Consider the following 14,881-nt stretch of genomic DNA (forward strand, 5'->3'; position numbering starts at 1 on the left):
TAATTTCATTTTCTATGAGTTTTGGAGTCAGACGGAATTGGGTTCAGATTTCAGTTTTCTTGTTTTTGTTTTGTTTTGTTTTTACTTATAAGAATGTGTTACTTAAGCAAGCTATTTGGATTTGTTTAAACTTACTTTTCTCAGCTACAAGCCAGAATAACAATATCGATTTCACAGGATTGATGTAAGTGTTAAATAAAATTAAGTTAGCATGAAGCATATTTAGCATGTGACACCGCATGTGTTGCTAAACAAGGTCACGTTGGCTCCCATCTTTCTCCTTCATGTGCATCTTCACCATCATTCTTCCTTGTTTTCTTTTCTGCCTATTGTCCCTCATCTTTTTCACTGTGCCTTCTTTCTGAGTTTTCTCATCTATTTTGTTCTTTTCAGCTTCATTCTTTTCTCCATCTTTTATTACTGTAAATGGAGCCCCTCCTCATATTTTCTCCCATCCAGTTTATTATCCACCTACTCATGTTATGGTCAATGAACCTCCATAAAAACTGTTCCCTACTATTGCTTTAGCATCTGTAATTGATGTCCTTTTGCTATCACTCAAGTGTTTATGTGTCTCAAGTCTTCTTAGGTGTCATATGTAGGAAGCTGCCGTTTTGAGAGCTTACTGCAGCCTATTGCTTAGTGTAGCAGTTAGGAATGTTCTACGTTTCCAGTTTTCGAAAAGCCAACAGGGACTTCCTTGGTGATCCAGTGATTTAGACCCTGAGCTTCCAACACAGGGGGCATGAATTCAATCCATGGTTTGGGAACTAAGATTCCCACATGCTGTGGGGCACAGCCAAAAAAAATTTTTTTTTAAAGATATGGGAAAAGCCAACAAATATTGGCTTGATCAAAGGATCTATTCTTCTCACAGATAAATATCTGCTAGCATTGATTCAGAGGCTCAACTATGTCAGAATATCTCGGGATTTTGTAGTTCTAGGAATCATATCTGTGTTTAAAGTAGGAAGAAGAGTCAGGGTGAAGAGGAAGTGGAAGCACCAGCAACACGTGTCTTTTTTACCAACAAAGGGAAGCTTTCTCAGAAGCTCGCAGCTGTTTAGATTTCATAGGCCATCCCTGTGTCTTTACATTTCTGTAATTTTATTTTTTAAATCCATAAGCTTGCATTTTAGTGTTGGACTACAGGCATCTTCAGGGCACAGTAGGTAGGACACTTTGGTGATTTTTACTGTCCTACAGTTTTGCCTTTTTCAAAATGTCATTTAGTTGGGACCATATCCTATGTAGCCTTTTCAAATTGGCTTCTTTCATTTAGCAATTTGACTTTAAGATTCTTCCATATCTTTTTTTGGCTTGATAAGTCATTTCTTTTTCTCACAGAATACTATTTCGTTGTATTGATGTAATACAGTTTGTTTACCCATTCATGTATTGAAGAACAGAGTGGTTGTTTGCAGTTTTTAGAAGTTACAAATAAAGCTGCTATAAACATTTTGTGCAGGTTTTAATATGGGCATAGGTTTTCAGCTTATTTGGGTGAGTATTCAGGAGAGAAATTGCTGGATTGTATAACAAGTCTATGTTTACCTCTGTAAGGAATTGCCCAAATGTTTTCCAAATTAAAGTGGCAGCTGTATTTTGCTTTCCTGCCAGCCATGAGTGAGTGAGTATTTCTATTGCTCCATGTACATTTCACCAGCATTTGGTGTTGTCATTGCTTTGGATTTTATCCATTCCAACAGGTGTGTACATTGAGCTACTTATTTATTGAAAAAATTTTAAGTTGAAGTATAGTTGATTTACAATATCATATTAGTTTCAGGTATACAGAATAGTGATTCAGTATTTTATAGATTATTCTCCATTAAAAGTTATTACAAAATAATGTGCTGTACAATACATCCTTGTTGTTTATCATTCCATACATACAGTTTGTATATCTTAATCCCATACCCCTACCTTGCCCCTCCCACTATCCCTCGCCTCAATGGTAATCATTAGTTTGTTTTGTATATTTGTGAGTCTGTTTCTGTTTTGCCATTTATATTCATTTGTTCTATTTTTTAGGTTCCACATATAAGTGATATCATATAGTATTTGTCTTTCTCTCTCTGACTTGTTTCACTGAAGTATGATATTCTTTGGGTCCATTCACATTGCTGCAAGTGGCAAAATTTCATTCTTTATTCAGGCTGAGTAATATTTCATTATATATATATATATATACCCATCTTCCTTATCCATTTGTGTGTTGAAGGACACTTGGGTTGCTTCCATATCTTGGCCATTGTAAATAGTGGTGCTATGAACATTGGGGTTCATATATCTTTTCAAATTAGTGTTCTCATTTTTTCCAGCTATATACCTAGGAGTGGAATTTTTGGATTGTATGGTAGTTCTACTTTTAGTTTTTTGAGGAATCTCCACAATGTTTTCCATAGTGGTTGCACCAACCTACATTCCCACCAACAGTGTACAAGGGTTCCCTTTTCTCTACCTCCTCACCAATATTTGTTATTGGTAGACTTTTTGATGATAGCCATTCTGATAGGTGTGAGATGATCTCATTGTTGATTTGATTTTTATTTCTCTAATAATTAGCTATGTTGAGCATCTTTGCATGTGCCTGTTGGCAATCTGTATGTCTTCTTTGGAAAAATGTCTATTCAGTTCTTCTGCCTATATTTTTATTGGGTTGCTTGTTTTTTTTTTTTTTTTGATATTGAGTTGTATAAGATTATCTCAATAGTCACTCATGATAAAAATTCTCATCAAAGTTTCTAGAGAGGGAATATATCTCAAGATAGTAAAGGCCATTTTTGACAAACGTACAGCTGACATCACACTCAACAGTGAAAAGCTGAAAATATTTCCTCTAAATTCAGGAACAAAACAAGGATGCCTGCTCTTAACATTTCTATTTAACACAGTATGAGAAGTCCTAGCCACAGCAATCAGATGAGAAAAAGAAATAAAAGGTATTCAAATTGGAAGGGAAGAAGTAAAACTGTCACTATTTGCAGATGACATGATACTTTATGTAGAAGACCCTAAAGTCTCCACCAAGAAACTATTAGAAGTAATGAATAAATTCACTAAAGTTGCAGAATACCAGATTAATACACAGAAATCTGTTGCTTTTCTATACACTAATAATGATCTATCAGAAAGAGAAAGTAAAAAAAAAAAAATCCCATTTAAGGTTGTATCAAAAAGAAGAAAATATCTAGGAATAAGTTTAACCAAGGCAGTGAAAGACCTATACTATGAAAACTAAAACACTGATGAAGGAAATTAAAGATGAAACAAGGAAATGGAAAGATATTCCATATTTTTGGATTGGAAGAATTAATATTGTTAAAGTGACCATACTACCCAAAGCAACCTACAGATTTAATGTGATCCCTATCAAAATACCCATGACACTTTTCACAAAACTGGGATAAATAATCCTAAAATTTGTATAGAACCACAAAAGACCCAGAATTGCCAAGACAATCTTGAGAAAAAAAGAGCAAAACTGGAGGTGTCACCCTCCCTGACTTCGGACAACACTACAAAGCTACAGTAATCAAAATAGCATGGTTCTAACACACACACACACACACACACACACACACACACACACACACACACACACAAAACAGATAGAATAGAGAGTCCAGAGATAAATCCATGGACCTACAGTCAATTAATTTATGGTGAAGGAGGCAAAAATATACAATGGAGAAAATACTGTCTCGTCAATAAGTGGTTCTGTTAAAACTGGACAGCTACATGTGAAAGAATATGAGAACATTTCCTCACACTGTATACAAAAATAAACTCAAAATGGATTAAAGACTTAAATGTAAGACTGGAAACTATGAAACTCCTAGAAGAGAACATATGCAGAACACTCTTTGATATAAATTATAGCAAATTTTTTTTGGATCTGTCTCCAAAGGCAAAAGAAATAAAAGTGAAAATAAATAAACTTAAAAGCTTTGGCACAGCAAAGGAAACCACAGGCGAAATGAAAAGACAACCTACTGAATGGGAGAAAATATTTGCAAATGATGTGACTGACAAGGTGTTTAACTCTTTCCCTTCCATTTAGAATGACTTGCAAGGCCCACTTCAAAAATGACCTCTCTCATGAAGCCTTCCCTGATGCTCCCCCTCAGGACACCCCTACTGGTCCCAAAGTGATCTCTTCCTTTTTGAAATCCTTTCTCTGGCCCTTCTGGGTTTTTGTTTTTTGTTTTGTTTTGTTTGTTTGTTTGTTTGTTTTTGCAGTCTACATAACCAAGATGTTACTTTCCACAGAATTGGCTATCAAATCACCTCTACAATTTTTTTAACTTTTTATTTTTTTATTTTTTACAATTAACTGCATATATTTAGAGTGTACAATTTGGTATCCCGATCTCCCAATTCATCCCCCTCCCAACCCTCCCTGCTTTCCCCACTTGGTGTTCATATGTTTGTTCTCTACATCTGAGTCTCTATTTCTGCCTTGCAAATGGGTTGATTTGTACCATTTTTCTATAGTCTACATATATGTATTAATATACAATATTTATTTTTCTCTTTCTGACTCACTTCACTCTGTATGACAGTCTCTAGGTCCATCCATGTCTCTACAAATGTCCCAGTTTCATTGCTTTTTACAGCTGAGTAATATTCCATTGTATATATGTACCACATCTTCTTTATCCGTTCATCTGTCAATGGACATTTAGGTTGCTTCCATGTCCTGGCTATTGTAAATAGTGCAGCAATGAACATTGGAGTGCATGTGTCTTTTTGAATCATGGTGTTCTCTGGGTATTTGCCCAGTAGCGGGATTGCTGGGTCATATGTTAGTTCTATTTTTAGTTTTGCAAGGAACCTCCATACTGTTCTCCATAGTGGCTGTATCAATTTACATTCCCACCAACAGTGCAAGGGCCTTCCTTTTTCTCCACACCCTCTCCAGCATTTACCGTTTGTCGATTTTCTGATGATGCCCATTCTGACCAGTGTGAGGTGATACCTCATTGTAGTATTGATTTGCATTTCTCTAATAATGAGTGATGTTGAGCAGCTTTTCATGTGCCTCTTGGCCATCCATATGTCTTCTTTGGAGAAATGCCTATTTAGGTCTTCTGCCCATTTTTTGATTGGGTTGTTTGTTTGATATTGAGCTGGTTGAACTGTTTATATATTTTGGAGATGAATCCTTTGTCTGTTGATTCATTTGCAAATATTTTTTCCCATTCTGAGGGTTGTCTATTCATCTTGCTTATAGTTTCCTTTGCTGTGCAGAAGCTTTGAAGTTTCATTAGGTCCCACTTATTTATTTTTGTTTTTATTTCCATTATTCTAGGGGGTGGATCAAAAAAGATCTTGCTGTTATTACATCAAAGAGTGTTCTTTTCATGTCTTCCTCTAGGAGTTGTATAGTGTCTGGCCTTACATTTAGGTCTTTAATCCATTTTGAGTTTATTTTTGTGTATGGTGTTAGGAAGTGTCCTAATTTCATTCTTTTCCATGTAGCTGTCCAGTTTTCCCAGCACCACTTATTGAAGAGGCTGTCTTTTCTCCATTGTATATCCTTGCCTCCTTTGTCATAGATTAGTTGACCGTAGTTTATCTCTGGGCTTTCTATCCTGTTTCATTGATCTATATTTCTGTTCTTGTGCCAGTACCATACTGTCTTGATCACTGTAGCCTTGTAGTATAGCCTGAAGTTGGGAAGCCTGATTCCACCAACCCTGTCTTTCCTTCTCAAGATTGCTTTGGCTATTCACGGTCTTTTGCGTTTCCATACAAATTGTAAAATTTCTTGTTCTAGTTCTGTGAAAAATGCCATTGGTAATTTGATAGGGATTGCATTGAATCTGTAAATTGCTTTTGGAAATGTAGTCATTTTCACAATGTTGATTCTTCCAATGCAAGAACATGGTATGTCCCTCCATCTGTTTGTGTCGTCTTTGATTTCTTTCATTAGTGTCATAGTTTTCTGAGTACAGGTCTTTTACCTCCTTGGTTAGGTTTATTCCTAGGTATTTTATTCTTTTTGTTGCAATGGTGAATGGGATTGTTTCCTTAATTTCTCTTTCTGATCTTTCATTGTTAGTGTATAGAAATGCAAGCGATTTCTGTGTGTTAATTTTGTATCCTGCAACTTTACCAAATTCATTGATTGCTCGAGTAGTTTCTGGTGGCATCTTTAGGATTTTCTATGTATAGTATCATGTCATCAACGAACAGTGGGCAGTTTTACTTCTTCTTTTCCAATTTGGATTCCTTTTATTTCTTTTTCTTCTCTGATTGCTGTGGCAAGGACTTCCAAAAGTATGTTGAATAGTAGTGGAGAGAGTGGACATCCTTGTCTTATTCCTGATCTTAGAGGGAATGCTTTCAGTTTTTCACCATTGAGAATGATGTTTGCTGTGGGTTTGTCATTTATGGCCTTTATTATGTTGAGGTAGTTTCCCTCTACCTTCTGGAGAGTTTATATCATAAATAGGTGTTGAATTTTTTCAAAAGCTTTTTCTGCATCTATTGAGATGATCATGTGGTTTTTGTCCTTCAGTTTGTTAATATGGTGTATCACATTGATTGATTTGCATATATTGAAGAATCCTTGCATTCCCCCTTGGTCATGGTGTATGATCCTTTTAATGTGTTGTTGGATTCTGTTGGCTAGTATTTTGTTGAGGATTTTTGCATCTAAATTCATCAGTGATATTGGTCTGTAGTGTTCTTTTTTTGTAGTATCTTTGTCTGGTTTTGGTATCAGGGTGATGGTGGCTTCATAAAATGAGTTTGGGAGTGTTCCTTCCTCTGCAATTTTTTGGAAGAGTTTGAGAAGGATGGGTGTTAGTTCTTCTCTAAATGTTTGATAAAATTCACCTGTGAAGCCATCTGGTCCTGGACTTTTATTTGTTGGGAGATTTTTCATCACAGTTTCAATTTCATTACTTGTGATTGGTCTGTTCATATTTTCTATTTCTTCCTGATTCAGTCTTGGAAGGTTATACCTTTCTAAGAATCTGTCCATTTCATCCAGGTTGTCCATCTTATTGGCATATAGTTTCTTGTAGTAATCTCTTATGATGCTTTTTATTTCTGTGGTGTCCGTTGTAACTTCTCCTGTTTCATTTCTAATTTTAATGATTTGAGTCCTCTCCATCTTTTTCTTGATGAGTCTTGCTAGAGGTTTATCAATTCTATTTATCTTCTCAAAGAACCAGCTTTTAGTTTCATTCATTTTTGCTATTGTTTTCTTTGTCTCTATTTCATTTATTTCTGATATGATCTTTATGATTTCTCTCTGTCTACTAACTTGGGGTTTTGTTTGCTCTTCTTTCTCTAGTTTCTTTAGGTGTAAGGTTAGATTGTTTATTTGGGATTTTTCTTGTGTCTTGAGGTAGGATTGTATTGCTATAAACTTCCCTCTTAGAACTGCTTTGCTGCATCCCATAGGTTTTGGATTGTTGTGTTTTCATTGTCATTTGTCTCTAGGTATTTTTTGATTTCCTCTTTGATTTCTTCAGTGATCTGTTGGTTATTTAGTAGCGTATTGTTTAGCCTCCATGTGTTTGTGTTTTTTACAGTTTTTTCCCTGTAATTGATTTCTAATCTCATAGCGTTGTGGTCAGAAAAGATGCTTGATACGATTTCCATTTTCTTGAATTTACCAAGGCTTGATTTATCACCCAAAATGTGATCTATCCTGGAGAATGTTCCATGTGCACTTGAGAAGAATGTGTAATCTGCTGTTTTTGGATGTAATGTCCTATAGATATCTATTAAATCCAGCTGGTTTATTGTGTCATTTAAAGCTTGTGTTTCCTTATTAATTTTCTGGGTGGATGATCTGTCCATTGGTGTAAGTGGGGTGTTAAAATCCCCCACTATGATTGTGTTACTGTCAATTTCCTCTTTCACAGTTGTTAGCATTTGCCTTATGTATTGAGGTGCTTCTATATTGGGTGCATATATATTTATAATTGTTATCTCTTCTTCTTGGATGGATCCCTCAATCTTTATGTAGTGTCCTTTCTTGTCTCTTGTAACATTTTTTATTTTAAAGTCTATTTTATCTGATATGAGTATTGCTACTCCAGCTTTCTTTTGATTTTCATTTGCATGGAATATCTTTTTCCATCCCCTCACTTTCTGCCTGTATGTGTCCCTAGGTCTGAAGTGGGTCTCTTGTAGACAGCATATATATGGGTCTTGTTTTTGTATCCATTCAGCCAGTGTGTGTCTTTTGGTTGGGGCATTTAGTCCATTTACATTCAAGGTAATTATCGATATGTATGTTCCTATTACCATTTTCTTAATTGTTTTGTTGTTGTTTCTGTAGGTCCTTTTCTTCTCTTATGTTTCCCACTTAGAGAAGTTCCTTTAGCATTTGTTATAGGGCTGGTTTGGTGGTGCTGAATTCTCTTAGCTGTTGCTTGTCTGTAAAGCTTTTGATTTCTCTGTCAAATCTGAATGAGATCCTTGCTGGGTAGAGTATTCTTGGTTGTAGGTTCTTCCCTGTTGTCACTTTAAATATATCATGCCACTCCCTTCTGGCTTGCAGAGTTTCTGCTGAGAAATCAGCTGTTACCCTTATGGGAGTTCCCTTGCATGTTATTTGTCATTTTTCCCTTGCTGCTTTTAATAACATTTCTCTGTCTTTAATTTTTGTCAGTTTGACTACTATATGTCTTGGCATGTTTCTCCTTGGGTTTATCCTGCCTGGGACTCTCTGCACTTCCTGGACGTGGGTAGCTATTTCCTTCCCCATGTTAGGGAAGTTTTTAACTATAATCTCTTCCAATATTTTCTTGGGTCCTTTCTCTCTCTCTTCTCCTTCTGGGACCCCTATAATACGAATGTTGGAGTATTTAACATTGTCCCAGAGGTCTCTTAGGCTGTCTTCAGTTCTTTTCATTCTTTTTTCTTATTCTTTTCTGCATCAGTGATTTTCACCATTCTATCTTCCAGGTCACTTATTCGTCCTTCTGCCTCAGTTAATCTGCTATTGATTCCTTCTAGTGTATTTTTCATTTTAGTTATAGTGTTGCATATCTCTGTTTGTTTGCTCTTTAATTCCACTATGTCTTTGGTAAACTTTTCTTGCAACTTTTTGATCTTTGCATCCAATCTTTTTTCAAAGTCCTGGATCATCTTCACCATCATTATTCTGAATTCTTTTTCTGGAAGGGTGCCTATCTCCTCTTCATTTAGTTGTTTTTCTGGGGTTTTATCTTGTCCCTTCATCTGGTACAAAGTCTTTTGCCTTTTCATTTTCTCTGTCTTTCTGTGGCTGTGATTTTCAGTTCCACAAGATGAAATACTGCTGATACTGCTTGATTCTGCTGTCTGCCTTCTTGTGGAGGAAGTTATCTAGGAGGTTCATGGGTGCTTCCTGATGGGAGGGACTGATGGTGGGTTGGGCTGGGTGGGCGGAGCTCAGTAAAACTCTAATCTGCTTGTCTGCCAATACATGGGGCTGTGTTCCCACCCTGGTGGTCGTTTGGCCTGAGGCCATCCAGCACTGGAGCTTACAGGCTCTTTGGTGGAGCTAGTGGTGGACTCTGGAAGGGCTCACACCAGTGAGCACTCCTCAGAACCCCTGCTGCCAGTTCCCCTGTCTCCTCAGTGAGCCAAGGCTGCTCCCCACCTCTGCAGGCCACCCTCCAACACCAGCAGGTAGGTCTGATTCAGTCTGCTATGGGGTCACTGCTCCTTCCCCCTGGGTCCTGGTGGGCACACTTTTTTGTGTGCCCTCCAAGAGTGGAGTCTCCGCTTTCCCCAGTCCTGTGGAGGTCCTGCAATCAAATCCCGCTGGCTTTCAAAGTCTGATTCTCTGGGAATTCCTCCTCCCGTTGCTGGACCCCCAGGTTAGGAAGCCTGGCATGGGGCTCAGAACCCTCAGGACTTCTACAGTATAACTGTTCTCCAGCTTGTGAGTCACCCACCCAGCATTTATGGGATTTGATTTTAACGTGATTACACCCTTCCTACCATCTCATTGTGACTTCTTCTTTGTCTCTGAATGTGGGGTGTTTTTTTTGGTGAGTCCCAGTGTCTGTCGATGGTTTTTCAGCAATTAGTTGTAATTCCAGTGCTCTTGCAAGAGGGGGTGAGCGCATGTCCTCCTACTCTGCCATCTTACCTCTACAATTTCTGATGGTTCCTGAGGCATTACTTTCTTGTGGTCCCCCTCTGCTCTGTATGGTTCTTGGGCTGTCTCCTTCTTCCCTTGAATCAACTAGACAGGAGACTCAGCTCCTTCACTGGTTTTTGTGGGAAACTTGATCCATCCCCAAGGATTCTGTAAATTTGGTAACTTAATGGGGAGGATAATAGAGTAAATTTCATAACTTCCTGACTAGATTTCTCCTCTTTTTTCCCTCCTCACTCCCTTTATGGAGTAAAGAGTGTTCCTTTCCTTGTTTCATATGTAATTATTTCACATCCTTCTCTAGGCTTTTGGGCTTGCCACTACACTTGTCCCATAAGGGTGCACCTACTGAAAGTTCACTGTCAAGGCATACTGGCCACAAAAGCATCCATGCCTAAGAGAGAGGAAATTTTCTTCTATCAACTGCTAAAAGAATACAATTTATCTTGTCATATTATATGTAACTACTTTCACATATATACATTTTCTTTTTGGATAGTAAGGTCCCCAAGGATAAGAATTAATTCTTCATTTTTCTGATCTCCATAGTTCCTGCTTTAGAAGTGGTGGTCAATAAGTTTTTACTGAAGAAATGGATGAGTGAGTGATTATACAATATATGACATCAGTCTTTTAAAAAGAAGCAAATGTATTCCTTTCAAGCAGGCATTCTTGACTTATAAGATATTAACCTATTTTATGTACAAGTAGAAACAAAGACCATGGTTTCTTTGCCCAGTATATAACATTTATTAAGAAATGACAGAAGACACTGTATCACAGATATAACTGAAACAGCAAATACGCAAGATCATTATTATCCCAAAAAGTGGAGGATGGAATCAGTTGTTGAAATATGGAAAAGTCTAGTCTCCTTCTTAGGGGCTGAATTTTGGGTGAAGATCTTCCATTCTCTCCAGTGATACCTGAAGATGTCACTTGGCTATATTCTGGTACTTCTGATGTTGGAAAAAGTTTCAGGTAAAGAGAAGCTAAAAATAGATCATAAAGCAGGGGAAAATAAGCTTGTAGACAGTTCACAAGGATAAATGCCACAATATGTCAGCAATTGTCAACCTTGCATGAAAATCAGAAATAGTATATTCAAAGCAATTTGATGATCAGCAGGTGGCTTGCAGCAGAGGAAAGTTGAGATACTCACTGTAGAATGGAATCAGATAGAAATCATATACTTGGTAGCTCCCATAGCAAAAACTCAAATGGAAGCCTAAGAAGTTGTTAGTTGTCCATGGGTGATTGAGGGGATAAATTGTTCAGAGATACTGTGTCCTGGGCAATTGAAAATGAGCAACCTGGCTTTTAGCAGGTGGGCTGGCAGCAGGTGGGCTCACAGCAGATGGGCTGGCAGCAGCAGGCTGGGCGACAGCAGGACTGTCCACAGTAGGATGGGCGGCAGCAGGAGGCCTGGGAGTGGTACAGCTGGCAGCAGGATGGGGGGGTGCAGCTCACCACACAGCAGGGGGGCAGGTAGGTGCCCTCCACGCGGCAGTCAGGGCGGCACCACCTGGTGCGGTAGCTCACACCTCCACTGCCTCCCTCCTGGCCATAGCCAGTGCTACCACCAGTGCCACAGCCAGTCCCACAGCCACTGGTCTGGCAGCAGCTGGTCTGGCAGCAGGTTGGCTGGCAGCAGCTGGAGCCACAGGTCCCACCAGTGGAACAGGTGGGAAATCCACAGAAGCTAGTGGAACAGCAGGCCATGGTGTCAGGAGCTGGGTTGAGAGTTGGAATGCTTGGAGGATTTTGGTGGTCACTTCTGTGTCGGGCCTTTTATATATCTGAGCAAGCTGCTATTTATAAAATTCTTAGCATATCTTCCTTGTTTTTGTTTACATTTGTTTCTCAGTCAGTGGTCCTCTGATTGGCGTGCATTGAAATACCTATGATACATTATGAGCAACAGTTTAGAAATTACTTTGTTTTATAGTTTCATTTGGACTCCTCATATTGGTCCTTTCCTCTTTGGAATAAGTTTGTGGTTTCCCATGTTCAAAGAGCCCTCACATTTTAGTCCACATCAACACCCTCCTTTTGTAGGGGTAGTTATTCCATGTGACGCTCTATCCAGTCTCTAAGGCTAAGAGTAATTGTGCTCCTATTTTTAACTATTATTTTTTCCTTCTGGATATATAGTCTGAATTCTCCTGAATTTAGAACATTAAGACACCCACTGAATTGAAAGGTACCTTGGGTCACATGTAATTAAAAGCTTCCAACTCATTTATTCCAACATCAAATTAAGTCACCATCATAGTTCCTTTGATTTCAACCAATTTGAAATGTATAAATATTATGTGTATTCCAGGCCAGAAATATTTCCTTGTGAACAAAATGACATAGTATATAGGTAACTAGGTAACTAGCACAGTGCTTAGCTTCTGGTAGAACCTTAATAAATGTTTATTGAATTTGATTTTGAATGGGTGGAGCAAAAGGCATGATTCATGGATGTCTTTACCATTTATAGATGGTTAAGTAGAACTTTCAAGCTGTAGTACCTCTCATGAAGGAGTCCTTATTATCGTCAAAAGAGAATAGGAAATGCTGAGGTTTTTTGACACTTAATAGTTGAACTAAGGCTCAAAAAATCTATAAGTTATGACATTTGGAAGAATGCACTGCCATCTACTTTACTCTTCTCTGAAATGCATAATCTTGTGTGTGATCTGTCGTTGCTACCAGTTGAACAAGTGCTGGGAGCTTGTAATTATCTCAGAAAATATTTTTCTTAAAGTGTCCTATGTTTTGTCCTATTGTATTTTGTATATTGAGCACAAATGCTTGATGAAGAATTGAAAAACTAAATGGTAAAAGGTATTTTTGTTCTAAATTTGTGTTAATTTATTAAGAACATTTTTCAAATTGGGTTTCAAAGGGTAAAATACATCGTTGTTTCAGATTTCTAATGTGTGTGTCTGACAAATGGTGATGGTGAAACTCACTAGCTATCTTTGTAGCTGTTTGTTCTACTCTCATTTAGACCATAGATACACCTTATAAATACTTACAGTAAATGGAGGTGAGTGTTGGGAGTTGAAACAGAGAATGATTTCGGGATCAGTGGGAAGAATGTAATTGGCTAAGGTATACGAATTAAACCTAAGTGCTATTGGAAAATAGATAGTATCTGATAGATAGTATCTGGTAAATATTTTAAAATCTAGTTAATAGGTAATACAATTTCTTTAGATATGGGGCATGCCTGAAGGGGAATATCGAGTATATTAAGTAGAAGGAGATTAAAATACGGTAGGATTACATCTAGGTAGAAATCCTATAGCTTTGATCAACCTGAAAATTTTAGGTAAAGTGGCTTTATTGGTTAGGCCTAATCATAACAGATTAGATCAGGTAAGTATCTGAACAACTACAAATTTAATGCATGGAGCATTTTATTAGCCAATGGATTTACACATAGTGTAATTTGGATTTAATCTTTCTGGTTTAGACTTTCCGTTCATTCCTTATCATTACTATCAAATTCACTCTGCTTGAATTCCAGCTAAAGGTGGATGAGCTTGAAGGTATTGAAATAGAAGGAAGAAAATAACTCAGTTTGCTTTGCACATTTAAACATTTTATTTGAAATTAACAGGGACTGTTCAAGGAGAAAGCAGGTCTGAAAATATGTGGGGATCAAGAGATAGGAAGGATACTAGAGATGTCACTGGAGTGAAGAACTACTCCACTCTGGTTCCCTGCTCAAGCAAGGCAGGAAATCCAGACACTGTGATTGATGCATGTTTTCAGTTGCTAATTCAGAACATCCAAAAGGGTTCGAAGACTTCCATTTCTGAGCAGCTTAGAAACTTCATGATACTTAGCATCCAAGTAAAACTGAACACTTCTTCAGAGATCTGCACAGTTTTGCTCTGCTTCCCCTTTCGTTCTTAAGTATCCGCAGCCTTGCTTTTAGCAGGTGGGCTCACAGCAGGTGGGCTCACAGCAGATGGGCTGGCAGCAGGTGGGCTCAGAGCAGATGGGCTTACAGCAGGCTGGGCGACAGCAGGACTGTCCACAGTAGGATGGGCGGCAGCAGGAGGCCTGGGAGTGGTACAGCTGGCAGCAGGATGGGGGGGTGCAGCTCACCACACAGCAGGGAGGCAGGTAGGTGCCCTCCACGCGGCAGTCAGGGCGGCACCACCTGGTGCGGTAGCTCACACCTCCACTGCCTCCCTCCTGGCCATAGCCAGTGCTACCACCAGTGCCACAGCCAGTCCCACAGCCACTGGTCTGGCAGCAGCTGGTCTGGCAGCAGGTTGGCTGGCAGCAGCTGGTTTGGCAGCAGGTTGGCTGGCAGCAGCTGGAGCCACAGGTCCCACCAGTGGAACAGGTGGGAAATTCACAGAAGCTAGTGGAACAGCAGGCCATGGTGTCAGGAGTTGGGTTGAGAGTTGGCTTGTTAAGAGAGGTTCCTGAGTTTTGGTTGCATCTTCTACATCTGGCCTTTTATATATCCTGTGGAGCCGTGTATTTCCCTAACAATTAGCATTTTCTCTTGATACCATTGCAAAGTCAGTCTCTGATTGATTAACACCTGAGTCTTTAAGAGGGTTATAAATAGCACTTTCAACAGCCTATTTTGGTTTTTGTTCAATTAAATCTCATTATGTTTCTTCTTTGCCCTTTGGGTCAAGCCAAGGCTCATTACGGAAGTCACATGATAGACTAGACTTAGGCCAACCATCGCCCTGGCTTGCTTTGTCATAAATGTCCTTTGATAACCTTTAGGCAGTTTAC

At 38.6% G+C, this 14,881-nt stretch overlaps 2 protein-coding genes across 2 annotated transcripts; both read right to left on the reverse strand.

Annotated features, from left to right (window-relative positions):
- Positions 1–11,440: 11,440 nt before the first annotated feature.
- Positions 11,441–11,842, reverse strand: LOC130840193 (keratin, high-sulfur matrix protein, B2A-like). The gene has a single exon (XM_057715438.1). It carries the CDS (start codon positions 11,840–11,842, stop codon positions 11,441–11,443), a length of 402 nt encoding a protein of 133 aa, XP_057571421.1.
- A 2,211-nt stretch (positions 11,843–14,053) lies between these two features.
- Positions 14,054–14,512, reverse strand: LOC130840190 (keratin, high-sulfur matrix protein, B2C-like). The gene has a single exon (XM_057715434.1). The coding sequence runs from the start codon at positions 14,510–14,512 to the stop codon at positions 14,054–14,056; it is 459 nt and encodes a 152-aa protein (XP_057571417.1).
- Positions 14,513–14,881: the final 369 nt, after the last annotated feature.

This window comes from Hippopotamus amphibius, chromosome 17, assembly GCF_030028045.1.
Source record: "Hippopotamus amphibius kiboko isolate mHipAmp2 chromosome 17, mHipAmp2.hap2, whole genome shotgun sequence".
NCBI lineage: Eukaryota > Metazoa > Chordata > Mammalia > Artiodactyla > Hippopotamidae > Hippopotamus > Hippopotamus amphibius.